A 27,407-nucleotide genomic window follows, 5' to 3' on the forward strand; every position below is an offset into this window, starting at 1 on the left:
ACTTGATCTTCTCACAACATTTTAGATGTAACCTTGGAAACATCATTTCATGTCGTGGCTTTTTGTTTGGGTCGTGATTTTTTTTAAATATTGTAATAACATGAGATTTAAAAAAAACATGGTAATATAAACTAATATAAAAAGCATATTTCACAATGTAACAGCGAAAACTGAGAAAAAGCAAATATTTGTCATTTTTGCCAGACTTAATCACATCTTAAAATCTAAATATTTCATGTGTCTTTGCTCCTCAATGTAACATAAATTTCTTGGTAATCTAATATTAACTTACCAAGTTTATAAATTGGATATTTAGATAACTGCGGATATTTTTCGCCGCCTTCCTTGTTCCAGCCGGACATTTTTCAAGGAGACACAAAACAATCCAAACAGTACAGTGGATGGACGTGCGGTAGGGTGAGGACTTCATAGCCGGGCCTTAAAGTTAACTCCAGGTAGACTGTAATTGGTCTCGGGTTGGTGTCTGTATGCGGCGAACTTTATCACGAGCTGAAGCAAAGTAAAACGTTCCCCGTCACACTTTATTGTGTCGCAGGCGGCTAACTCGGCGTTAGCGAGAATGCTAACATGATGCTCAACCCGTCGGCCGGGTCCTCGGACGACCGAAAGTCCATGTACAGTCAGCCCCAGAGCGGCGCATACAAAAGCGGCGACAAAACCAGCCCTATCAGCGTCATACTGGTCAGCTCCGGCAGCCGAGGGAACAGACTGCTGTTTCGATATCCTTTCCAAAGAGTCGCTGAATGTCCGTCGTCTCTTTCAGGTGGGTGTTGGCGTTCAGCATCAAAGCGGAGACATTTAACGAAACACCCGGCTGCTGCGCTCTCTGGAAATCACTTCATTGCACTACCTACAGGAAATGCATAGTGGAACAGACACCTCGCAGTATAATCCCGCAAGGCTCGTTCAGCAGTGACTGTAACCCTCACCTTCACATGTTTGTGTTTAAGGAGATTTTCCTGTGTCTGTTGTTCACCTGTACTTTCACCTGGCCGCTTGTGATCAGCGCCCGGGTGTGTCCTGACCCTCGTGGTCGCCCAACAGCGGTTAAAGCCAGACAATCACTGCCTCGATCGCTGCTGGTGCTTAATAAGAAAGTGGTAGTTTAAATCGCGACAACATGCCAAAACACTGGAAACTGAATTTCCCCCAAAAAGTTTGTGCCCTACCAGCTCTGAGAAAGAGAGCGGCAAACTGCGGCCCAAGCATTTGAACCTGAAAAATGATCTTGCACAAGTTGGTGACCGTGTTATATTTGTTTGTATTTGTTTTCGGTTCTTGACTGGGAACAATATTGTGAACCTAACATGTGTTGTTGTTTTTTTTTCTCTAATGGTTATAATGACTAACTTTCTGAAATTGCCCACAAGGAAAACAACGGAGTCCGTACGCACTGAACACAACTGGGGATATTCCTGATGAACAGGATGGTGATTCAAGGTAATTTATTTGGTCTTCATCTATAGTATAGTATTCATGGGTTCATAAATTGTCGATTGCCTGTTCTGAGATCCAAATGAGCTTTTTGCGCTCATTATGTTTTCCTCCGCGTTGCTTTTGATTTGTTTGTTTTTTTCCCCTCCCACCCAACAACACATTGTTTTTGTTTGTTTTTGTTTTTGTTTTTTTTCAACAGAAATACACAAGCTGGCATGTAGTTTATTTGTGGCTGAGCTTTGATTACAATTTCAGAACATTAAACAAAATCTTGAATGAGTGTGACCTCAAAATGTGAACCTATCACCTCACTATGTGTCTAAAGTTTGTAATAGCTCCGGCTGCTGTTTGAATGTGCTTCGCTTATCTGAACTGGTGAAGAAGGAAAAAGCTTGTAACCCGCCACTTTTAGATGATTTGATATTTTGCTTGCTGTGCCAGTGAGATTGAGGGCGCTGGTCGTTTTTACGTGCCTTTTTAAGCTAGAACTTCATGTTGGGGCCAGAAACTGTCAATCAGAGATACAAAACTTTAAATGTTGACATTTCAGGGTTTTCCATAAGCCAAAAAAATAACGGAGGAGGGAGGGCTTGTTTTACGAAAATACGTTATATCATTAAATACTGTTTATAAAGTTGAATAAACTAGGTTTCATTTGCTGATCAGGACCAGGAAAGTCGTGGGATTTAATATTTTTTGGCGCAAGTCATGGAATATGGATCTTTTTTTTTTTTTTAGCATGTTTAAATGTTAGTTGACATTCATGAAAATATTTAGTTTAAAGTGGTTTGCAGTATTTAAGTGGCTGGTCATGACTGCATATACTTAATAGTATATTTTTTTGATTGCTGTTCGAAATCTTAGTGGTCTTTATGACAGTTTTATTCTGGGTTTTAAGCTCAGTTAAATATAGAAACTGTTCAAAGAAAGAAATCTGTTACTGACATGAGGGCTTAATCAGGGTAAACAAGCATTTTCACATCACAGTATCACATGTTTGTTCGGGTTGTTTTGATGTCCATTTTTATGCATTTAGCCCAACTGTGTGTTGCATTTTCCCTTTTCTTTGCTTTTTTTCTTCTTTTTTTGTGGCCCAATTCCCATTTCAGAGAACAATCTCCACTAACTGACGAACAGTTGGTAGCAGGGTAAGACCAAATAATTATCAACCACCTTTTTCTTCGCTTAGATCACCCCTGTCTTTTTATCCCCTTCTTTTCATGTTTGTGTCTTCTATGGATCTCCAACCCTAGTCCCAGTAAAATCCTTGTGAACGATCAATAGAGGTTGAATGAGGGCTTGGGTTGAAAAAAAAAAGAAAAAAGACTATCAATAAAGTTTTAATTCACATTGATTATATTACCTCTTGCGCGTAGACTCGGCATTACAGAACAAAATTCAAATCAATAGCTCAACTACAATAAATCTGCTGCTGCACATTCTTTCCAATTGTGGTGGTGGAGTAAGTCCGTAGTGTGTTTAATTTTTTTCTGTAAGTTAACACCTTAATTTTTATCCCTCTGATCGCAGCATGAGTTACTTAAGTCGAACCAGCATGAGTCTTTCACACTCTTCATTCATACAGCGATTTCACTTTTTCTGCAAGGAAGCCTCTTCCGCTTTTCTCCTCTCCAGTAGCCACACAAGCTTTTTTTTTTTTTTTTTTTTTTTAATTTACACTGATTGTTCGATTACATTCCAGCCAGATGCATCTGATTAATGCAACCCCTCTGATAGACAGGAATGTGAAAACGTGCAAGCAAACTGAGCTAATTGAAACTTTCTGAATCGTCTCAGCTGTTGTCACTTCTCTTCCCACCCTGCACACTTTCTTACCGAGTCTGTTCTTCCTTCTTTGAGGTTCTCGGACATCATCCTCGCCACCATCCTGGCCACCAAATCTGACATATGTGGAAAGAAGTTTGAACTGAAGATAGACAATGTTCGGTTTGTGGGTCACCCCACCCTGCTTCAGCATCCTCCCATCATTCAGGTTGGAACAAATTCAATTCAATTTTATTTATGTAGCTCCACATCACTACACTGGTTATTTCAGGGCCCGTAACATAGTAAAGTCCTTACAACAGAACCATAAAACATTATACAAAGGAATCCAACATTTCCCATGTCAGCGACAGCTGGAAGGAAAAAAAAAGTCCCTTTATCAGGAAGACAAACATGAAGCCTGATTTTTTTTTTTTTTTTTTTTTTTAAATTCAGCATTTTTCTGCAAGTGTAAACAAGATGTTTTCTCATGACTTGTTAAGAAAATCTGCACGTCATACTCTCTTCCTCCCCATCTGGTGGAACAAATATTGTGGATTCAAGCCAGTTCCATACAGAATAGGAGTGCAGCAGAATAAGTGGGATATACAGTTTGAAGAATCATTACTTTAAAACGTTTTAATCAGCAGCTACGGCAATTTTTAATGAGTGTTTTGCAGTAGCTGTTACTTTACTCTGTGTAACACACTGTCCAGATCATATCAGTGAACACCAACCCTAAATTCTATTTTGATGTCACAATTATTCTTATTCTTATTAATGCGATGCCGTAGACTTGACCCCCCCCCCCCCCCCCCCCCCCCCCCCCCCCCCCCCCCCCCCCCCCCCCCCCCCCCCCCCCCCCCCCCCCCCCCCCCCCCCCCCCCCCCCCCCCCCCCCCCCCCCCCCCCCCCCCCCCCCCCCCCCCCCCCCCCCCCCCCCCCCCCCCCCCCCCCCCCCCCCCCCCCCCCCCCCCCCCCCCCCCCCCCCCCCCCCCCCCCCCCCCCCCCCCCCCCCCCCCCCCCCCCCCCCCCCCCCCCCCCCCCCCCCCCAGCTTTTTAGTCTGATAATTCACTGCATGTGTTGATGAGGGTATTTCACAGTTACAAGATGTTGAAACTTATCTAGCAATTCAATATTCCATCACCAGATCCTCCAGTGAAAGTAACGTGTTGTACAGTCATGCAATACAAGAACTTCTACTGAGACTAATGTTAAAAATGGATGTAGATGTCATTCAGCACTCCTCTTCCACAGTCTCAGCCTGAACTCAACATTTCTGTTGTGACAGTGGTGTATTTGTATACAGCTGGTTTATAGGGTTGTGTAACACCGTGAGGGTGGAGCTTTAATTGGTTCCTCCCCTTTTACTTCAATGTTAAAAAAGTTAAACTTTCTTTTGTCAAATGACAGACAGACTTTTCAGCTTTTTTGGGGGACAAAGTTAACATCTCTGCCTAGTTGTTTTGGCTATTTTGGATATTTCATATAATTTTATTATATGAAAAAAATGTATCTGAAAAAATGAATTGTCAGATCAAGCAATATTGAATTAATTGTTAATATTAACAATTCAAATAATTGTTGTTGCCCTACATTAATGTGCTATTTAAAAATGTCCCTGTACTCTATTTGTCAGTTGAAATATCGACTATATCATATCTAAATGAACAGACTATAGATTGAGACTTTTATTTTTTGATCTTGTGAAAAATAATGTCTGTTTTTGCAGGTTTCTAAAACAGATCCTTCACCTAAGAGAGAAATGCCTACAATGATCTTATTCAATGTGGTGTTTGCACTAAGGGTATGTAAAAAAAAAAAAAAAAAAAAAAAGATTTACATTGTAATTGTCTGTGTTATTAAAAATACCAGTTTGCTGTAAGTATACAGATTAAAATGAAAAGTAAAGCTTAAACTGATGTTTTAATTTTAATTTGGCTGTCTGTGGGTGGGACACTGTAGATTTTGTTATCAATAATATGAATGGGAGGGGTGTGTGTGTGTGTGTGTGTGTGTGTGTGTGTGTGTGTGTGTGATAATATTCCAGAATACTCTATCTGTGAGAAAACGTGAAGAGGGAGGGGACAATTTATTGTTTTTAATCATGCTGTGCAACAAGGCGCAGCCCGTTCCCACCCGTGCTGAGTCATTATACCCAGTAAGACCCGGTGCAGCTGAGAGACAGCAAAAGTGCTTCGTCATGTTTTGGTAGCAACTTTGATAGTTGTACTGAGGAAACCTCCAAAACAACAATAGTCCGTGACAGAAAGAATTTTTAGGTTTTTGAAAACAAAGTAAGCAATTTCGCCACTGCTAAACTATAGAAATATAGAAGAGATGATGAAAAGTAAAGGATAAGGTCATTCTGAATATTATAAGTGAGAGGAAGTATTGCAGGGCTTTTATAGTGTCTTGCACAAGAGTTCCAATAATTCTGTATTAATTATATCCTTGGATACTTATCTTAAGTCTTTCATGCACATCTTTTAAAGTTTCATACATTTTTAAGTGTTTTGCATGCTGCAATCTTTATCTCACATGAGGCGCTCAAAGTCCATTAAAATATTAACTGCACATATATATTTCACAGTTTAATGTTTGACATGAATGTGAACTTGAGTCAGGTTTATTCACATAGTACATAGAAATACTGCCAAAGTGCCGTACAACGTAAAATTTAATTAAAACAAACGGACAGACTTGAAGCGTTTAAGTCATTTATGACAAAACGAAAGAAAGAAAATGATTTATATGAAAAACAATATTAAGCCAAAACCACACGCGTATATACATGAGCAGTAAACAATACTCAAAAGATGAAATTAAAATGAAATTGGGCCAAACCTGGAAATGCCAGAGGAAATGAATATGAATGTGAACTGATGCACTCACATTGTTCCTCCAGAATAATATAACATAATACTGAGAAGTCTTTGTCAAAGTTACACTATTAAAACGGTGTCGGCCTCTACAGGCAAACGCCGACCCGTCTGTCATCAGCTGCATGCACAACCTGTCGCGCCGCATCGCCATCGCCCTGCAGCATGAGGAGCGCCGCTGCCAGTACCTGACCCGCGAGGCCAAACTCATGCTGGCGGTCCAGGAGGAGATCACCACCATGACTGAGAGTGAGAGCCACATGTCACATAGAATGTTTCTGGGCAGCTTAACAGCATGGTAATATTGTTCTGATATAGTTCATATTTCACAGTATATTTTGACAGTGTTTCCTGTTTCTCCTGATGTCAGCAGATGGAAGCCCCCAGTCCCCATTCAGGCAAATTCTTCCCAAATGTAAACTCGCCAGGGACCTAAAGGAGGCGTACGACAGGTGCGTGTTGTGTTTTTGTCTTAACCTGCACATTATACATTTATCTTGTTGTTCATAGAGCCTTTTCTGATACGGATGGTTTTTCAGTCTTTGTACGACTGGTGTGGTGCGACTACATATCAACAACTGGCTGGAGGTGAGCTTCTGTTTACCGCACAAGATCCACAGGATCGGCGGCAACCACATCCCCCCAGAGGCATTAGAGCGCAGCCTGAAGGCTATACGGTATGTTTGGATTTCTTTGTACACATTTCATTTCACTTGAAGTTTCCTCGGAAGTTTACAGTAAATCACACGGGGCAATTTCACAAGTTCCTACTATGATGCTTCTGACAACACCTCAATCAGCAGCAGGATGCTAAAAACGGCCTATCGCCACCAACCAGATACTCCACCCAACAGCCCCCCCCCACGCAGCATAAACACATGTAGGCGTTACTACAAGCCTTATCACAGATGCTTTTTCAGACGCAACCCTTAAAATAACATTGAGATCTTAAATACGAACGACCTCATTAACAATGTATAACTTATTCTATTAGTTATATCTTTCTATTTTTCCCACAAATGTCAGTGTTTTTATGATAAAATTACTTTTTAATTACTGCTTTCCTAAATTTAGCCTTATATTGGTTATGTATGTACACTCTACTAAAAATCGATTTAATAATATTTTAAAAAAATTGTTAAGTCTGTGACAAACAAGTATAATATAACTGACCTGACGGAGTCAAAATAATTATAACAACAAGGGAGAAACTTTACACACACATACACGCACACACGCACTGAGTTGGCCAGTCAGTGTAGACATTTACAAGAGTGTCAAATAGCACAGCCTTGTTAAAATCCCACCTGCTCTGTGTTGTTGGATGCAGCGTTGAACCCACAGGTCGGCTCACACAGTCAAATAAAAATATCTGACCCTTGAAACTGACCGTTTAATCTCCCGCCAGGTCGTTTTGTCTAAGAAGTGTCTTTAACAGCTGGGTTTTAAGCGCTGTGTATTTTGTGAGCTGAGGTTTTACTTACCATTTAACGCACTGTAAGAAACCATGCGAAGGTTTCTGTGGGCAATACTGCCACCTGTTGACACCCCAGCTTAATTGCAAATGTTTGTCTCCTAGTAAATTCAGTCTTTTAAAGCTAAACAAAATGTGCAAAGGGGAAATAAATGTGTGAGTTTCAGCCATGAGATCCTAAAAGATGTGCAGATATATGATGTAATATTTATTTAATCAAAATGGTATGTCTGCGTATGGATACATGTACAGGCTCTACTTGTACATACTGGCGCTGGCTTCTATTGAAGGGGGGAGTCATTCTGTCCCATGTGTTGGTTCCTGCAGACCCTATCACGCCCTGCTGCTGCTGGAAAATGAGAAGGCGCTGCTCAGCCAGCTTCCCCTGGACTGCTCGCCTGCGATGGTGCGCCTCATCAAGACCTGCTCAGCTGTAAAAAACCTGCAGCAGCTCGCCCAGGATGCAGATCTGGCCTTACTGCAGGTGCACAACTGTCACACTATACCTGCATCCGCTTTACTCTTTTAAACACCTGATGTCATTCTCTGACTTTATCGGGCATTTGAAGTCTGTGATGATTAAGCTCATTTAGCAGCAATTTAGCAAATAAAGAACGTGCTGATTGCTTTGCAACACACAAAAGAAAAAAAAAAAAGTCATTCATACGTGCAGTTTATGAATAATATTAGAGGACTGAAAAACCCTTTTGTTTGATTTGGCACTTGATTAGACCAATAATGAAATGTAAAAATGGGGTGCAATTAGTACAACGATTGGAGTGATATCATATTGTATGTCTGAGTGCTATGTACCATTAAAAAATGATTAGCCAGAGAGGTTACTGTACAGTATTGTTGGTGCCGTACTGCCATCTAGTGGACAATGTAAGTCATACAACATCTAACAAAGTTCCCATCTGAGGAGTTCATACATTTTCCTTGCAAAGCATTTGCTCCTTCAGATCCAGTTTCTTTTCACTTTAAGATTATTTTCTCCCTCAGATCTTTCAAATTGCTGCTCACTTGGTCTACTGGGGCAAAGCGATCATCATCTACCCGCTGTGTGAGAACAACGTCTACATGCTGTCTCCACATGCCAACATCTCCCTGTGAGTATTTATGATACAAGGCAGTTACTGAAGAACATAATATTGCTCTGCACTCATTCACCCCATTGCCTCATAAAGAGAAGCTTAAAAAGCACATCCTTATTTATATTAAATGCTGATTTCTAAAACCTTTGCTTCTGACAAGACTTACAGAATTAATGAATTTGAAAGAAAAGCTGCGTTAATGAAAGGTCTCTGTGTTGTGAAATAATATGTGCCACTTCTCCCTGAATAGATACTCCCCATTGGCTGAGCAGTTTGCGCAGCAGTTTCCTGGTCATGATCTGCCCTCCATGTTAGCCAAGTTCTCACTGCCTGTCTCGCTGGCTGAGTTCAGAAACCCCCTGGAAGCTCCTGCACAGGAGGTAGGACTACTGTCACAGTTTGAATACTATAAAATGTAGTAAATATTCATAATAAATCTATTACAGAGGTCTGTGAAAAAGAGAGATAATCACCCCGGTTTTAAAATTGTGTCTTCTGGTTTTTCCCCATTTGGTAAAATAATCAAGATTTGTATATTTTGTTTTTTTGTTCTCAGAAGCAGAAGGGAAAACAATAAATATAAATCAAAATGAACTGATTTATGGAAGTATGAAACTTGTTTGAAGAATAGTTGACTGACATTATGTACAAAACTAAACGTATTTAGTAATTCAGTAAGTAATGTACAGTTTCCTGTTAAATCCTTAGTATATATAGGGACACTCCTGTAAATTAATACACCGGATTATAAGAGCAGGGACCATCTGCTGTTCTCCGACGACCCATCTTGTTTTGGCCCAGCTTCAGGAGATGAATTATAAATGTCAAAGGGACATCAACTCCGGCGTCGGCGTCCTCCATTTTTCATGAGAACGAGAGCCGTGGCTCTTTTCTAGCGGCTCTATTTTGAGCTTGTTCGGTGCCCTCGGGCATGTTTGACCTGGTTACGTGAGCATGTTGAGCTCCACTCGTTCACCGTCTGCCGCTGTCCTCCTTGACCCAGGCCCAGCTCATTCAGATGGTGGTGTGGATGCTGCAACGCCGCCTCCTGACCCAGCTGCACACGTATGTTTGCCTGTTGGTGCCGCCCAGCGAGGACGAGCCCGGGCTGAGGGATGAAGACCCTCCGCTGGCCGCCAGAGTCGGAGGCCGCAGCCTCAGCACGCCGAGCGCGCTCAGTTTCGGTTCGCCGAGTACGTCCCCCTTCAGCCGTCTCCTCTGGTCTTACAGGTGTAACAAGGCGATACATAATGTATGAACGTCTCTCTCCTCCTCGTGTGTAGCCAGCAGCGATGACATGACCCTAACCAGTCCCAGCATGGACAACTCAAGTGCTGAGCTGCTGCCCGGCGGAGACTCCCCGCTCAACAAGAGGATGACCGAGACGCTGCTCGCCAGCCTGTCGGAGCACGAGAGGCAGGTTATTCTTAACATCCCAGCCGCTCAAAATCCAGAGGACCTGCGCATGTTTGCCAGGTAATGGAAGTTCTTCTTTAACCAGAGTGAGTGTGCTTTTTTTTTTTCAGCTCGCCCTGGTTCTTTTGTTTTTACACAATCAGATTACTTCCGCTAGTTTTTGTTTATTGTTGTGTTGCAGTTTCAGAGGTTTGGAGGATGTGAACTGATGACGTCCTTCCACTTTTCCCTTTGCACAATAGTGCCGTGATTTCTCTGCACGGCCCAAATTTCCTCCAGCTGGTGTCGTACAGTGCGACACAGATTGCGAGCAACATTTTATTAAATCCATCTTGCGGTGTAACATACAGTAAATTTCACAATTGCTGCTGTCACTCGGTCGATGTGGGCCGCCAAACATATGGAACATCACATCCAGTGACTCATGACTTTATAAATCACTGTGTAGGCTTCATCTCTCCGGGAATAGGAGGACATTTGTGCAGTGATTTGGAAAGTAAAGTTATTCTAATTGCTCTCAGAGAATATTGGGCAATTTAATCGAAAAATGTTGTGATTTTGTACGTATTGGAAAAAAAAGAAACCGTCTGGAAAGCTAATCAATCTCATAATCAATGTTCCGCTCTAGTCACTGCGCAGTAATGTAAAATGTCGCTGGAGCCGCAAAAGTGCTGTCTCATGGCTGATTTCCTCCGCTAATGATTTAGCGAAACTCATTTTCCGTGCGTGTTATGTTGACTGCTTTCAGGCTGCTGCACTATTTTCGGGGACACCACCACCTGGAAGAGATTATGTACAACGAGAACATGAGGCGCTCGCAGCTCAAGACTCTGTTTGACAAGTTCCGCAGTGTCCTTGTGGTGACCAACCACGAGGATCCCATTATTTCAATCTTTCAGTCACCCATGGAGTAGGGACGGCACACCGACTGGAAAATATGTCAGTTTGACAGCAGGTAAAAAGCCTGCGGCGCTCACAGCTCAAAAGACGTTTTAAAACAAAATGACATGATGGCATTAACGTGTGCAGATTTACAAAATGTAGAAAGTGTTTTGTTTTTTTCTTTCTTCATGAGCCAAATGTTTGTTTACAATATTAAATTATTTTGTACATACCAAGACGTGCCTTCAGGGTTCACTGTGAATATTAGATGGTTTAGTTTGACTTTGTCTTCCCCTGTCCCAGATGTGTTAGATCATCTGTGCTGGCCTTAGAGGGGCACAGTGAGTAATGATCATTCCAGACCTCCAGCTAACTCACCTTAGGAGTCCCCGAGGTGGGGAGAGAAAGACTGCAAGAAAGGGAAGAGTCTAAACATCAGACAGGCTGTTTGTGTTACAAGGGAAACGGAGCGTCCCAAACATCTGTAAAATCATTGAGGGGAGAATCTCCTGAGTGTGAATGTTTATACAAAAAACACATACGAAACAAAAAGTGTGTAAAGGTTACGACTCGGGACAATTTTACTCAAATTCTTTAGTGTAGTTAGTTTTCAGTACTATAAATACAATGCAGCTTACAAAATGGATGAGAAACATCTTGTATAATTGAGAATTTTCGCGAATCATGGACTTCATTCTCCCATCTTGATTTTCAAAGAACTACAAAATTATAAAAATATAATGGATTCATTTCAAACTATTTGATTTCATATGTTTAAGACGTAGTGTATCGCATCAGGACACGGAGGAACTTCTTAAGTTTGTATTCTGCCTAAATGTTTAACTCCACAGACAGAACAGATGGCTGATTCATTTCAGGTCCTTTTTGACATTGTGCTGTCCTGTGTCAGACTGCACATCTGAGGGACCTAAACCGTTCATGGCCTTTCCAGACAGAGACTGTCTCACTGTCTCTCTGCCTCTTTATTCACAACGCTAACACACGTGTGCCCACGTAGATAAAACCGCCACGGCTTCTTGGCCCACTCCCCGTGGGATTCGATCCCGATGCGCGGGGCTGATACTACATCCTGGGGTTTTGCTGGACTCGTGTCCTGATCCCTCTCCAGCCACACCTCTGGGTCTGCGGCTAAGTCGCGCCGGTCAAAACAGCGGGGTATATTTAGAGCCTGGCACAGCTTCGAAGGCCCGTTGCAGAGCTCTTTGTCTTTCAGTTGACGGGCTCCCTCTTTGCGTCTGGCTGCCCTCTGCTGCTTCATGACGTGCTGACCCTGCAGGGGCTCGAGTGAGCGCAGCAGCACGGCAGCTCCGTCCCCTGAGTAGCACAGCACACAATATGCATCAGTCAGCAAGGCTCCACTCCGTCTCCTTCCTTTTGCCCTTTACCCACTGATGATAGAAAACACTGTTGAATGTCGTATGAATGGCAAACACTCTAAACCAAAACAGGCTTCCTAACAACTTTAATTTTTTTTTGCATTTGCATACCTCAGGAGGCCAAAAAAAATATATGAATATGCACACATTAATATGCCATAACATGTATTTGAGTGGGTAGTACTGTTACCTTCACTGGACACGTTCATACAGAGGTGGATGCCATAGATTGTATACACGTAGATAGTGCCTGGCTTCATGAACATGGCGGTGTTCCTCTCGGTGCGTTTGCCTCCCGCTGAGTGGGAGGCCTCGTCCTCCCCTCCGAGGTAGGCCTCAGTTTCCACTATTCTGCCTCGTAGCTCGGTGCCATCTGCACACCTGCGGACCAGCACCTGCAGGGACAAAGGACAATCAGATTCTGTTTGTATTGCGAGGAGTCGGTGCATTAGTTTTGTACTACTACTTGCTACTAAACAATAAAGCAACAACAACAACAAAATCTCTGCTTCAACCTTTGCAAAGTTAAGTATTTTCTGATTTCTGTCACCGTAAACTGAACGTTTTGGTTTTAGACTGTTGATCCTGCAAAGCCAAACATCTGAGGATGGGACCATTTGGGTGTATTTCACACAGTTTTGCAAGGCTGCGGAGGTTTACCTCTCCGAAGGATAGAAGAGGCTGAGCTGACATTAATGAGCCTCCTGTAATGAAATCCAAAGTAACCAGAAGTGGCTGGACTTCCCTGTGAGGCTGTGCTGTCTCAGGTCTGTGCAGCTCTGACAAAGACAAGAAATTGCGTATCATCTTGTGATTTCAAGCCTGGTTCGGACTTTTCCGAACCTTTTAAGCTGCACTGGCACAAACATGAGCACCAGCACACCCCTGTGCAGCGCATTATATGGCTTTCGGGAATCATCCCCGACTCAAAACAACTGCATGTAAAAAGTGAGGTGAGATGACTGCACCACCTTGCCGAGGAATGCTTTTGCCAAACTGACGCAGGGCTGCTGGAAAAACTCCTCTCCCAGTCTGTGCTGCAGGTCGTCCCCGGTGAAATAGTGGCTTCGCTCCGTCTCGACATTTTGAGGATTTTCCCACCGAGAGGATTTCTCCTCCTCCTTCTCCTCCTTCTCCTCCTTCTTCAGTTTGGTAGGTGAAGCTTTTACAGTGCGGTTGTTGTGTTGGTCGGCTGCTGCTGCCGCCGCCGCCAATGTTGGCGTCTTTCTTTTTCTCCCTGCCATAACCTTACCGCAAATTACGAGCTAAAATTGAGCAAAGACAGCTTCATAAACCCAGCAACATATTTATATCGCTATATTTAAAACGTGTACCGAATCATTTATTAAAAGTCTTGTTTTTCCAGCGAAGGAGCCGTCCGCGCACCAGCGCACAGGAAGTAAATGACTGTTATGAATCTCCTTAAAGGGACAGCGCACCTTTTTCTGCAGCTGACGGATATTCAATCATTGTTTGACTATGGATTATGTTGCAATAATTAGCACTTCCTGTTAAGACCGTCACCGAGGAGGAACGTCCATCTTGTGTTATCTCACACATGACGTGACTTCTCCGTCCAGTGGTGCCTTCATGTTTGTAAGCCCAACATCCACTTCGCTGACAGATAAAAAAAAACCAACAACAACAACAACCTGTGGCCCTTTTCCTGCTGCTGTCTTATCTTTTCTGCCTCATTAGGATAATAACATGTTATAAATAGAGCCCGTCGTGCTCTCCGCTGCGTTTGCCCAGGAAGTGCATGGCGCCAAATTGGCCCCAGGCACCGCGGGTCCATGTGGCTGTCTAGAGGAGTTAACAGCGTGTGACATGCTCCTGCTGCAGACTTTCCTGAGGAAAGCAGTAGTGTGTCGTGTTGCTGTTGTGGAGGCAAAGTGCGGATTGTAAACGGCACATGGCTGCGTTGATACAAGAGGAAGACGTGAATTAATGAATCAACTGCAGATATTTTGATATTTCAAACACGTAGATGGTTTTCATGCACACAAAAAAGACAGAAAGTAAACACAGGTTGAGGATTGAAAATGGTGGAAAAATACTTTTATATTAATAAAAAAAAAATCTGATTGAAGCACAGGAGTAAAAGCAATTGTTAAATCTTTCTCTGGAGATTCTTTTCAGCGTTTTGCAGCAGCAGATGGAGCTCTAAAAGACGTCCGTAATCAATCCAGCTTCTTCAGGTTGATCATTTTGCAGCGTTGCACAATAGAAGGGATCATTTTCTCCTTTGCAGCTGGTTTTATTTGAACCTTCTTCGTCTCTGTATTGTATTGTACTGTATTGTGCACACCAGGTCTCTTGGATGGCGAATTTATTCTCTACATTGCAGGAAATTGTCATTTAATACTGTCTGTTCCTGCTGTGGTTTTACAGTTTTAACCTTCCAACACAATGCTATTCTTCACATTTTGGGCCTTTGCTTGGTTCTGATGTTCTTCTCCCTGCAGAACTGTACTTTGGCAGCGTTCTGCTGCAGATCCTCCTGCACATCCTGCAGAGCTCTGATGCACCTCTGTCTTCAGCCTTTGTCAAGGGAGCCTTCTCTGACGCTTCACAGCTCGGTTAGTGCTTTGCTGTTGCATCTTTCTATACCGTCTTTACAAATACTTTACCTGAAAAAACTTTTACAACAAAAAAAGTTGCAAACAGAAGAAACACACGATTTTTCAGGTTTGCAGTGTGTGCAAAATTACTCATGAGCTACAAAGACTTTGTGTTTGTGACTCATCTGTAATTATTTTTGTCATATTGAAAAATATTGTATTGATAATTATCTGTATTACTCTGCATTATGATAGGCCTATATGTAATAATGTATCCCAAATACTCTGTATTTTATACACTATACAATGTATGTGTTCATAAAAATAATCTAACTGGAAAGAGAGGGGCATTTTTTTTTTAATGTGCACTTTTAATACTCCAAATATTATGCTCATAATTAATATCATGTCATAATGGTCCATTTTAGAGTCAACATCATGTAAAGTATTTTTGTAAATGTTTTTTTGTTTTTTTCAGTCATACTTTGACTTTAATTCATAAATCTAAAATAAGAAACGAGAAGCACATATCAAAACGAGTCCTCTCTCCTTTGGTTCCTCAGATCTTCTCTGTAGCTTTGCAGAAATGGATGAGAGGCACACGTCACTGGATTAAAGGTAAATTAAATACTGCAGCTATGCAAAAAGTTTCATAAAATTCCCACTTAAAATATTTTCAAAGCTACTATTCTGTGTTATTTTATTATGTTTTTAAAATGTTATTTCTCTCCAAAATGTAGTTTCCTGAACTCTATAAGTTTTCATTTCCAGGATCTTGTGTTTTTTCTCAATCCGGTCACTCCTTTTCTGAAAAAGTTTTTATTGACAAATAGCAGATTATAACATCATGTTATTGTTGTATCAGTGCAGCTGCATATCTGATGGAAAGATAAGAACATAAAGACCAGGACTGAGCCTATTGAGCCACGATAAATTCCAGACAAAAATCTGCTGAGCATGTTCAGTAGAAGTCTCCTGGCATGGCTTGTTGACTTTGCCGTGGCTGGTGGACCAGTGAGGGCCATTGTTTGATATGACTGTGTTTCCACTGCCTGTCAGCAGCGACTGCTCGGTCCGGTCCAGGCGGCTTTCATTGTTGCTGGCCCTGATAATCTTAGCAGCCACAGTTCAGTGTTTAGTATTCTGGATCGTTTTCAACTCCAGCAGCCACCTCAGCGATCGTGACGCTGAGCAGGGACACCAGAGACTCATCTGTGTGTGCAGATGGACGAGCAGAATGCTGCCCGACTAAAAATATCTTACTACACCATGAGTCAGAGAATCCTACAAAGAATAGGGACTAATCTGCTGGGTTCAATATGCACTTGTTTTGCAGGGTGAGTGAGGAAGTATCTCCTCGTATTCGTGATTAAGTTTATTCACACTGTGGATCATTTCAGCTTGTTTTGACATCTGTTAAAATATATATTTATATACTGTATATAGTTTCACTTTAGTGGCAGACTGACACGGCTATCTTTGGTTTATAACTTGCCCCATAAATGTATTACATCAAACGCATGACTCTAATGAGCTAACTAAAATAATATTTATGATATCTTAGATCTGAATGTCAAAACCATCCCTGCAAAAGTCAGGCAGTCCACCAATTTGATCAAAATATAAAAATACTTTCCTTCAGTCAATCGGCACCTTAAAGAAAATGCTTGATTTGTTTATATTTTCTTAATTTTATCTTTCAAAAAGTATTTTAAAGTAGTAGTTCCCTGCATCAGTGTGGCAGGAATATTAACAGATATTCAGATACTGAATACAAACAATTTAACTAGTAGGTGCTATTATTACTGTGAGAGACTGAAAGTTTGCTTCTCTTTTATATGAGAGTCATGATTTAAAAAAGGATGTCCATGATGTTTGCTGGTGAAAATAAACACAACAAACTATTAGTGGCAACGTGTCATAGCTTTTGAGAAGCTGAGACAACGTCCTGTCTTATAGCCTGTGTTTAAATTTGTGTTGCTTACATGATATCATCATAAAAGAGCCATAAAAAGCATGTTATTATTTTGACGGCAATGTAAGTACCAGCAATCCTTATTTCATTACAAGATGTATTGTATTTAATTGTAATAGTCTAAATGTTTTTTTCAGAGACCTTTTTACCATGGTGATAAAAATATGTTTATGTATTTTGGAAAATATGCATTCTTATAATTTACTTTTTTTTCTTCTTTTTTTTTTAACTATCTTTAAAAATATTTTCTTCTGCAGACCACATGCCCCCCCCAAAAAAAATCATGTTAATGCACCAAAACAAAAAAATGGAAATCACTGGCTTTTGATCATTTAAATACTATATTTTAATTGGATTATTGATTTCCAATCCGTCGAGTGCACATTTAACTTCATTTATTTTTGTGAGCAGAAACATTCTCACACACAAACATGTAACTGTGGATGCTTTTTTTTTTCCTACCAGGACTTTTAGTGGGAGAAACCTGGTAGCCATTTGCATCCTCACTGCGTGATGGCATCAATTATTTACTGATGACAATTAATGATTCATGTGCCTCTTTTCTTGTTTGCTGCAGAGGTGTGCTGTGAGCTGCACAGGTGGCCAGGCTCTCACTGGGAGATGGAAGCAGGAGGATTACTTCATCTGACACACCTGTACAGCTTATGGACAAACAGGTTTGTCTTTTTCCACATCTGGAATCTGACGCCTGCCCATTTTAACACAACCACTGGTGTATAAACACGGGTTAGGGAACACTGTAAATATGTATATGCACCACTAGGTTTTCCTTTTGTATAGCTACACCACATATACAGTGTTTTTCTTTCTTTCTGTTTGCTCTGCATTACAGAAAATGAGTAGTGCATCATTCAGTTTAAGTCTCAGACAGTTCAGTTTCCACCTTTTCTTCAGAGACACACATCAGAGAAACATCTGTAGAACCCAGTTTTAAACCTACCCAGTGCTAGAAATGATCCCAAAGTAGTTTTTACACTTCACCGAAGTTTTAAAGCACAAATATAAGAGTCAGTTAGAGTTTAAGGGCTGCTTTGGTAGATCATTAAAGGACAGAAGCTCCCCCCTCCTGACCTTTCTCAGCCTGCTCTGATAACAGTCTTGTCTCACCTCACAACTGCATAACTGTCGCTCTCACAGAGAACAACCATTGAATCAGGCGGCTGGCGGGCTGAGTGGGGGGGGGGGGGGTCTGCCTGGCTCCCGGGTCTTACTGGTCTTATCATAGAAAACAAGGGAGTTTAAATCTGCACAACACAACCGCACAGCGAAAGCCTTTCTGCCTTCTTTGATTTCTTTAACCGCCTCCTTCTGCTGCAGTGTTTTGTAAGTTTTTTTTGTTGTTGTTTTTTTTACCAGTGATACACACAGTATGGGGTCTCTCATCAAATGAAAACCTGCATGCTCTGTATTTTAATTCAGGGACTTCAGTTGCCTACTGGTGATTGTGTGATCAGTGCTAGTAGCAAACAAAACCTTAAGTTATTTCATCGTGGATTAAAATGTGTTTCTGCTCTGAAAAGCCAGATTTTTGTAGTTGTTGAAGCAAAAATCAATAGACCCAGGAAAGCATCCATTAAAACGTTACATGGTAGTAAACAGTATTTTTTTCCCCCCCCTCTTTGAAGATGTGGTAAACCATGTCAACCATGTACGAGCTAAAAAAAAAGAAAAAAAAGATTCCTCTGGTCCTAACCCAGAAATGATGGTCTCCCCTCTGCTCCTCTGCTCGGCTGAAGAAAGAGGAAGCTGTTTATGGACCGTCTGACTGCGTCCTTTTGGTTAAACATTATCCTTGCACTCAGCCCTTTTATCTCTGTCTGATTGATGGGCCTTTGGGGGTCGGTGAGTGCTCCTACAGGTCCTGCGTCACTTCCTAATTGCTGCAGTTGACCCAGCTTCAACCCTCCTGAGTCCCAGAAGGAATTTTACCATTAATTACTGTGACTCCATGGTATATCAATCAGGCAGTCCTGGTAGGCTAGTGGACCATCCTTACTAAGTTGAGTAAAAGAGTTGATGAAGTCTGACAACTCATTCCTGTGGTGGGAACATTATCTTTTGCCTAGTTGAGGAGCACGTCTTTAACAGGAGCACACTTCATTTTTGACTTGAAGTGTGGCTATCAGTCACGCTGGCAGGGACGACACCCGCGGGTGCAAAATGGGGAGGAAAGTTAAGCTGGGAGGAAGCTCTAGCTTTTCATACCACAAACGCGAGCCGCTGTGAGACCAGTCCGCCGTATGTTTTGGTTTACCGTCACATTTTGAGCTGATTAAATCCAGTCTTGTTGGAGGAATTGGTTAAAATATAATAGGATGATTCTTGCGGCAGAAATTTTCTTGTGGGAGGAGAGCTGCGGAGTAAGTGTTGCAAAATTTTAAAACCACACTATCATATTTCCTGTACCCAGAAATGTGTTATGCGTGAAAGAATGTTAATTAAGGAGTACTGTCACTCCAGTGGATTTTTACACTCATACCAGTTCAAATTGTGAAAAACAAATATACAACAAATCTAACGTTGCTGAACAAGGATGAGCTCCTGCAACATTAACCATCCATTATTAAATGATTAAAGGTTTTATTACTTCTCCTGCCATTAGAATATACTGAATTTATCTGTTTCCATTAGATCAGGAGAGAATCCTATTGAATAGAAAAGTGGTGAGCTACTTTAATGATCCCTTGATCCAGCAATATAAACAAATCATTTGCCCTGTCAGCATAAAATTGGACCAGATCATCCCTACCATTATTTTAATAGCAGAGAGGTGCTGTCAGACACATTCAGTGGAGAGTTTCCTAATAAAGAAGCACTTGTAGATCAAAGCAACTAAGAGAGATACTTTTTCCGGGAACCTGAGACTCCTGTGCCCCGAAACATCATCTGAGGAAGGCTCCGTGCTTGGTGCCCCTTGTCAGCACTTCAGAAATGTTGTGCTCCTGAACATCCATCTCTCTCCTGGAGAATATTCCCAGGTGCATCTGAGCTTTCACCAAAACCAGGATGGAATGCGCTGTAATGGTCTTTTCATTAAAGGTGGAGCAGCAGGGTGTGTTAGTCCTGGAGAGGAGCCTCATTTTCTTAAATTAAGTCTCCACCATTTGAAAACTGATTGCAGTCTTGGTATTCTATCTGTCTGTCTGTCTGTCTGTCCGTCCGTCTAGTTCTATCTAGTTTACAATATTTGTATTTAATTATTTACATAGTTGCACAGTTCTATAATCGCAGAGACGTCTTTTGTCCCATCAGCAGTCAAGATTTTTTTCATGAACATTTTTAGATGTGGGTGAGATCAATACTATCTTTGAGTTGTTGATCATGTCTCAAATGGCAAATTTTTTGAATTATTTATTTGTTGTTTATTGGTAAAGGAATGCAGATACTGTTTGTTGGCTGCAAGAGTTGATTTGATGGCAAATAAGCCTCATCACTGGTGATTAACAAAGCCGTCTAAGTCTACTCGGACAGCCTTCTGGTTTAGTTTAGGCTACAGTCAGCCATTTTAACATCATCAGACCCAAACTCCAGACTGGTATGACACTGCTGTAATGTGCTGTATGTGCACGCTCATTGAGGCAAAGAGAATTTGTGGGATTTATAAAATAGTTAACAAACAATCCATTTATATGAAGCAGGGCAAATATTTTTTCTAAAACAGGAGCACAGGGCTCATGGGCGGCTGGCACTGATAGCATGTGATGTCATGATCATTGTGTCATGTAGCAACACTGCACGGTTTGTCTAAAAAAAACGACCAAAAAGCAGGCAAATGTGAAGGTTTGTGCAACAAATTTGTCAATCAGTTTCCACAATGTAATGAAAAGACTTACTGATTACAGAATTATTCATGTCAGCTTTAGACACTTGTGTAGGCTGGCTGCAGTATGATTGTGAGGCCTTTCCGAATATGATTTAAGGTGGTTGTCTGTGATTGGAAAATCACAAATCCTCATGTTTTTGTGTGCCAATTTCCCACAATTGAAGAAGTCAGTCCCAAATAAACATATTTGACACTATTAGGCAGCATGAAAGAGGAAGTGTGTGTAATTTCAAAGCTCCTTTGACATCAATGATTTCCCTGGATGTACAGTATGCACACTTCAAATGAATCAAGACGAGTTGCTTTTCTTCTGCAGGTGCAGCCACAATTTTATTTTGTTTTTAGTCTGTGGTTGTATCAATTTACATACAGCAAAATTATATAATACTGTCAGTCATTTATTGGATAAAAATTTGAGAATGTACACTTAAATTTTAATGAAAGTACCCTTGTATCAGATGAAGTGCCTCACTGTTTTGAGTCAAGATTTGAGCTGGGCTGGGGCTAGCTTCCTTAAATATGCCAACACAACACAATACACGACACAATATGTTCTTGTCATAGCAACAAAACTGTTGTTTCTTCACATTCTAGTTATCATTTTTGAGCGTTTTAACCTAGAAATCTGTCATAATTTACCTTTCAGGCTGTGCTAAATTCCAAATGAAACATTTAGATAGAAATAGAATTAAAAATGAAGCACAATAAAACAAATTTTGCTGATGAAATCACAAAATGACAATGTACCACCTTTTATCAGTTATTTTACATCACTGTGGCGAATTCATTTTTAGGTCATAAAACATATATTAATAGAACAGCTCTGTGTAGGTGGCATTGATAACCCAGGAGGAAGAGGAGCAGAGACAGTGTACATATTATTTATTACAAATAGCTTGACATCACTGGCTTTTTACAGTCCTCCGGTCCAGTTGGTACAGTAGTATGAGATGCTTTCTATCTTCCTTTAAAAAAAAAAAAATCCAAATTATTTATGGAGCCTATTCCTTGTTTATGGTTTTCATGATTACTTATGCCAGTAATTTAAACTGCACACTGAGTTGTCCTCTCGTTTACTCCACTGGGACATATGATGATTACGAAACGATCAGTATGACTGTAGTGAAATAGTCATTAAACATTTAATGTAAAGGGTCCCACAGACATTGACGTGGCTCGGTGTTGGGACTAGTTGGAGAGGGTTGAAGGTTTCAGTCCCAGGACCCCTCTCTGACGGAGGATATCGCTTAGTCACCGCCGTTAACCGGGAGAAGCAGCGCCTCCCTGTGTACGCACCGATTGGTTGGTGATCTTGACGGGCTCGCCTTCTCCACAGACCGTCTTCAGTCCAGGGCGGGGCTGACTCTCCACCAAACTGAATTAGGCTACAACCGGCACAAGAAAACTTACCCCGGGTCGATCCATGGAGCAGTGCGGGAACGCTCCGTCCGTAGGTGGGAAGCAGAGAACCGGGCGGCAGTCACATTTCGGCTACACCATCCTGGACTGCCTGAGCTGTTGTTGTGACCAGGAGTGACCGGATTGAATCCTACGGCACCGGGATTGGCTTTTAAAAAAAAAAAAAAAAAAAAAAAAAAAAAAACATCTGCTGGGTGGAAAAAGACGCGCGTTTGTTGCTGCGCCGCTGTCAGGATGATGTGACAAATCACTTCTCTGCTGCCCGTGGAAAAATCTGTCACACCGGATTTTTTTTCACTGCTGGAGATCAACTGAGCCGGTTGTTATAAGGGTAAGTTATGTCATTAAATCGTGACTGTCTCCTGTGGTCGCCCATACGGAAGGCGTCTGGCGGAGGAAGCGCTCACGCGTCGGGATCGAGGAGGAAACAAGCTTATTTTAGTCGATTGAATTACTGATCACTTAGTCTACATGTGAATCCTTCACATTATTCTGGCTGTAATAAACACAGCATCATTTAGGACGCGGGGAGTTGTGCCATTTGCTCTTGTGGAGTTTAAAGTGGGCCATTTGAAGTGCTCATGCCGTTTAATTGGGTCCACCTTTAGGCCCAATCACCTGTTTTAAAAAGTGTGATTATAGCCCACGCGTTCAGGGGATATTGGAGTGTAATTAATGGGGTGTGAAATGAGCTTCATGTCCAAAGTGAGAGACAGGCTGAGAATCTAAATTACTTTTTTGTTTTAACTTGAACTTGACCAAGAGCCGAAGGCATGATGGTTTCAATTTCAAGATTTTCAACATTATTTTATCTGATTAAAAGCTTCAGCCTGATTATAATTTTGAACAAAAATTTTAGCCTGAATGACTATGTTGTTGAATAATCATGCAAAACCAAGTCCCACCATGACCTCACTCATCCTCCTCCTCCAACTCCTCCTTTGCTTCCTCTTCTGGTCATCAGCATCACCATCCTGCTCCTCAAAGGCAGCCATGCATTTTTAGTTTGAGATTTTATGTGAATGGCAGCGTCACACATTCCCTTTGCTTTGATATTGATGGCAGTATTTCAGGAGGAAAAGGTGCCTTTAAAAGAGCAGCAAGCAAGCGTGTTCTTGTCACATCAGCTTCCTGTTCTTAACCTCTTTGAACCTGAAAGTGTTGTTTTGTCCTCAGATCTTTGTTTTCTTTTTGAGTTGCGGCTTTCATGAGGCACCAACACACTGACTCAACGTGACTCATGGCAGAAGCTCACAAAAGGGCACAAATTCCACAAAATATCACGTGTGGAGCGGTCATCTAAATGTCTAGATTTTACTCATCGGAGGTCCAGAGCTCCGGAAAGGTGGCAGCACAAACAGCTGGCATATTAACAAACTGCAATCTTGTTGACATCGGAAAGGTTACGCACACCACTGTCCTACAATACCTGGGCAGACTGAAGTGAAACTCTAGACGTACTGTATTAGAAACTGCTGAGTTATTTTGGCAGACAGGACATAGGAGCACATGGCCTGGTTTGTGTGCCCAGTGTTCCTGAAACCTTATCACATGGGGTGGGAGGAGAGGGGGGAGGGAGGGGTGTCATAGCTCAGGGTGATGTAATCACACCAATAAAGCAAGCCCCTGATGTGTGATAGTAGCAGTCATGCTCGTCCTCTGGTCCGACTAGACCCCGGAGAGAATATTCCCAGTGTGTGTGTTTGGATGTTAATGTGGGTGATGTGACACTAGGCTGGGAACAGCTCCGCTCTCGCAGGTCGTCCATCCAGGCCGGCCTTTGTTGACTGCCTGGTATGTGAGTTTTTCAGAGGGCTGCTGAGAGGGCCACACTGTAGTCATGCCTGCATGACTCATGGCGCGGTATCTGTCTGTCTGTCTGTCAGTCTGGCCAAGTGCTCAGTCCTGTGCGACTGCTTCATGGTGTTACGTTCAAAAGAGCTACAGGCCTGGATTTTATGCTCAGCGGTCGTGTTATCAACCCTCGTTGACCTCCATTTTTCAATACATGTTTCTTCCCATACGTCTCACAGCATGCTGCCCTATGCACTGGCACCATAGTGATGTTGTTTTTTTTTTTATATGTGGCCTGTAATCAGTTCAAGATATATCTTCAAGCAAGTCTCAGTTATTTAGCCCACAATGGGCTCTCTGTAGATTTGATGCTCTGGTGATGCAGAGGGACAACAAAGCAGCTCTAGATTTCCTGGAAGGAGCATTATATTCCCGAACTTGGGTGTACTCCGTGTGATTGTTGGTCATTTTCTTCAGTCTGTCTGGACAGAGCCGTCTCTGAGCTCAGACCAAGTGAGCGTCACCGGGCTGAACAGTTCCATGTGTGCAGAACACATGCTTCTCTAAATAACCTTAGGCTGTTACACCAACAAACACATCTGTATCACAAATTAAAAACTTGTTAACTTGAGAATCCACATAACTCGGCAACGCCAAGTTTACATTTATTTTGGAGCAGGTAGTATTTTTGCTCTGATTATATGCTTCAAGAATACTGAAGTAGCAAGTAGCTACCCTGTTAAATCTCCCTGCCCATCGATAATTATTATTATTATAATGGATATATATTCTTAATGGAGTTCACTATTAAATGCATAATATTGATATATATAATTTAGGATTATATTATTACTCTACATGGTTATGTTATTTAAGTATCTTAACTGTTCACTTTCTGTTAAACCAGATAGGATGCTGATTTCTTCATAACTTTCCCCTTAACCACTTTTTAAAACAGCGTTATCAACTAATATTTTTTATTCTGTAGCTCCTAATTCCAACTCCTTCCACCTATTTTTTTTTATTTTGAGGTAAATATCGCAACAGTAGTTTGAAACACTTTTGCCTTTACTCTATGAATACAGAAGGTTTATGCCTTATTTTATTCTCCCTTTGACAAAATTCAAACCTATTTATAATGATTCACCTTCTCCCTGTGAATGTGTGGCATTGAGGACATAGTGCAGGGTTTTTCCCCACCATAATGGTATTTGTTATAATAACACTTAAGTGCAGCACTCAAGTGTTGTTTTTACAGCACCTGAGCCACTATAGCTTCACTACAAGCTTCGTTTTACCAGTATTTGGTGATTATTATTTTTTTATGGCATTTTTAAATACGTATTGTAATGATAGTAGTCCAAAATTACATGAAGATGCATAGTCTTTAGTTAGTTTCCTGTTAGTTTCCTACCACTGCTACTTCTGCACCCTGGGCCCTACTCAAACCAGATAAAACTGATAGTGATGACTGACACGTCACACATTTCTCTCAGACCTTCATGAATCTGTTGTCTCCATCAGTGTCTGCCTTGTCTGAAAACTGTTACAGTTACAATCCGTCTCCCGAGTTGATTTGCGAATGTGTGGCACGACAGCACCTACCTTCCAGAGGTCAAACATGTTAACCAACTCGTTCTGCTACTTCACAAACAATACGCACGCATTCCTGCTAAATATATTGGCTACAACTGTTCCTACAACAGAGCTCAAACAGACATTAGCTTAAAAGCATGTCAGGTATGTTTGACGTTGAGAGAGCTCACAGGCGGTGTTTGATCTCATCCTCACTGGTGCTCGCTCAGCTCCTACCTTCGTGGCTTTGATGTGGGTTTGATGAAGTTGTCAAGTAAGAACAGTGATTTTTTTTTTTTCCAGTGTGTCAAATTATTTGTGGAAAAATAGAAACCGCGCTGCATCTCTAGTGCCTTTGGAATATGAAGACACATCCTGCCTTGTTATTAGAGGAATAAACAAAACAACATGTATGAGTTGTCGTGCGCTAATTTTAGTCATACAGGAAGTGTTTGCCGCTTGTACAGATCATCATCTTATGGCTCCTTGTTTGAATGGAGAAAAAAAAGGCTGTAAGATGACATAGTGCTTCCCCGTGTTGACTGCGTGATGGTGTGATCCAGCTGTCCCATGACACCTTGGTGGTTTCATGATGCAGCGGCAGCCATGACGATGAAATCAGATGTGATGTAATGCTGTAATGCAGCAGCAGGGCTATTTCAGTTCTACTTCTAAGCCTCCAAGGCCTCCATCTGCCAGCATGCCACCCTGCCCTTCTCTCAGTCAGCACCTCATCTGTCATGAGCCAGACAGACATACGTGAAGTGGCATTCAGACTTTACTAGAAACCTTTTGATGCATAGGTTTGGAGAAGAAGAAGAAGTCGTAGATGTCGCTGAATTGAAAATGCAATCTCTCACAGTTATTTGGTTGAAGTCAACAGCAGACTGTAGCAGAGATCAGAACATCTAATTTGGGATTGGTAGTTACGGGGTTTCTGGTCTCATAGCTTGTGTTCTCTCTGGCCTGGTGTCTGAGGCTGGTTAACCTCAGGGCAAAGCTCATTTTCAGGGCTGTGTGTTTTTTTCCCAGAAGCCCTGCGTTTATAGAAAAGCAGCGATAGCTCCTTGACCTTTGATCCTCCTCTCTCGAGTATGAAGAGCTCTCAGAGGTGTGTCTGCAGATAGCCCAATAAATATCTTTACCCGATGCCTCGAGACAGAAATATATACACCAGGTATGTTGCAACTGCAAACTTTTACCTGGGTAAAAACTTTTGACAGTCTCGTAGCTCACACGGTCTTAAATTACAGTTGTGCCACTGGATGGTCAACTTGTGAAAAACCAGAGCAGTCTCCTTGTTAGAAACGGGCTTACGTTTGTAATGAATGCTATCAATACTGTAGTATCATTTTCTAACTTTCTATTGGGAATCAAGCGGTATAATGATTGAAAGAACTATGGTGTTTTCAGACTGTAGGCTAATCGGATTTGTTTCTCAGATCACATCTTTAGGACAGACTGTCCACTCTGTTATTTGCAAGTGAGCGGGTTGGATTTGGTGCGTGCAGACATCACCAACCTTTCTGCGTGGGTTGCTGTGGTAACAATGTACGCGTAGCTGCGTTGGTGATGCAGTTTTCTCACACGGAGGCAAAATGCCAGCAGACAATTTTTTTGGCCGTCTGTCCATGGATTGTAGCTGTAGTTGTCCTCCATAGCGCCAAAATCGACACTCTCCGATAGCTCTGCTAGTGGTAGCATAGATTCTGCTCGGTCTGTCACTCTGAAAATGATGCCGTCATCGTTTGTCACGCTGCAAGTGACGTAAGAAATCCAATCTGGGCCAACAGAGCCTCCAGACTGAAACACATCTGTAGAAATCCGATTGGAATCACATTTCAAATCACCTCCAAATGTGGTTTTGATCCA

The 27,407-nt window shown here is 41.7% G+C and overlaps 3 protein-coding genes and 1 long non-coding RNA gene across 8 annotated transcripts in view; 3 read left to right on the forward strand and 1 right to left on the reverse strand.

Moving 5' to 3' along the window:
• The first annotated feature begins 366 nt into the window (after positions 1-366).
• nprl3 (NPR3-like, GATOR1 complex subunit) lies at positions 367-11,206 on the forward strand. Of its 4 annotated transcripts, none has more exons than XM_069715525.1 (14): positions 367-784; positions 1,392-1,461; positions 2,568-2,606; positions 3,319-3,451; positions 4,955-5,029; positions 6,200-6,353; positions 6,475-6,556; positions 6,644-6,781; positions 7,906-8,062; positions 8,581-8,687; positions 8,923-9,052; positions 9,676-9,865; positions 9,956-10,148; positions 10,837-11,206. In XM_069715525.1, the coding sequence occupies exons 1-14, from the start codon at positions 589-591 to the stop codon at positions 11,000-11,002; spliced, it is 1,830 nt and encodes a 609-aa protein (XP_069571626.1). In that variant the 5' UTR covers positions 367-588; the 3' UTR covers positions 11,003-11,206. The 4 variants fall into 4 exon arrangements, with proteins under 4 accessions (XP_069571626.1, XP_069571627.1, XP_069571628.1 ...); XM_069715526.1 differs by having other exon boundaries at positions 6,478-6,556; XM_069715527.1 differs by lacking the exon at positions 2,568-2,606.
• A 380-nt stretch (positions 11,207-11,586) lies between these two features.
• Positions 11,587-14,000, reverse strand: mpg (N-methylpurine DNA glycosylase). Its single transcript, XM_069715529.1, has 3 exons — positions 13,339-14,000; positions 12,558-12,762; positions 11,587-12,305 (listed from the first exon to the last, which is right to left on the reverse strand). Exons 1-3 carry the CDS (start codon positions 13,609-13,611, stop codon positions 11,935-11,937), a joined length of 849 nt encoding a protein of 282 aa, XP_069571630.1. The 5' UTR covers positions 13,612-14,000; the 3' UTR covers positions 11,587-11,934.
• A 53-nt stretch (positions 14,001-14,053) lies between these two features.
• On the forward strand, positions 14,054-20,974 carry LOC138630898 (uncharacterized). The gene is made up of 3 exons (XR_011311675.1): positions 14,054-14,946; positions 15,492-15,546; positions 17,481-20,974. It is a non-coding gene; the product is annotated as an uncharacterized lncRNA (long non-coding RNA).
• Positions 20,975-22,056: 1,082 nt separating this feature from the next.
• The window catches only part of rhbdf1a (rhomboid 5 homolog 1a (Drosophila)), a 28,520-nt gene continuing 23,169 nt past the window's right edge, over positions 22,057-27,407 (forward strand). Inside the window, exon 1 of one of the 2 annotated variants that reach the window (XM_069715550.1) lies at positions 22,057-22,497. The gene's annotated coding sequence lies outside the window, so the exon portion shown is untranslated. The remainder of the gene's footprint in view (positions 22,498-27,407) is intronic. The other variant, XM_069715551.1, reaches the window with a different exon arrangement.

This window comes from Brachyistius frenatus, unplaced genomic scaffold (genome assembly GCF_029030835.1).
Source record: "Brachyistius frenatus isolate BFR_SWC_R1_liver_20210118 unplaced genomic scaffold, ASM2903083v1 Contig_144, whole genome shotgun sequence".
NCBI classification, from domain to species: Eukaryota; Metazoa; Chordata; class Actinopteri; family Embiotocidae; genus Brachyistius; species Brachyistius frenatus.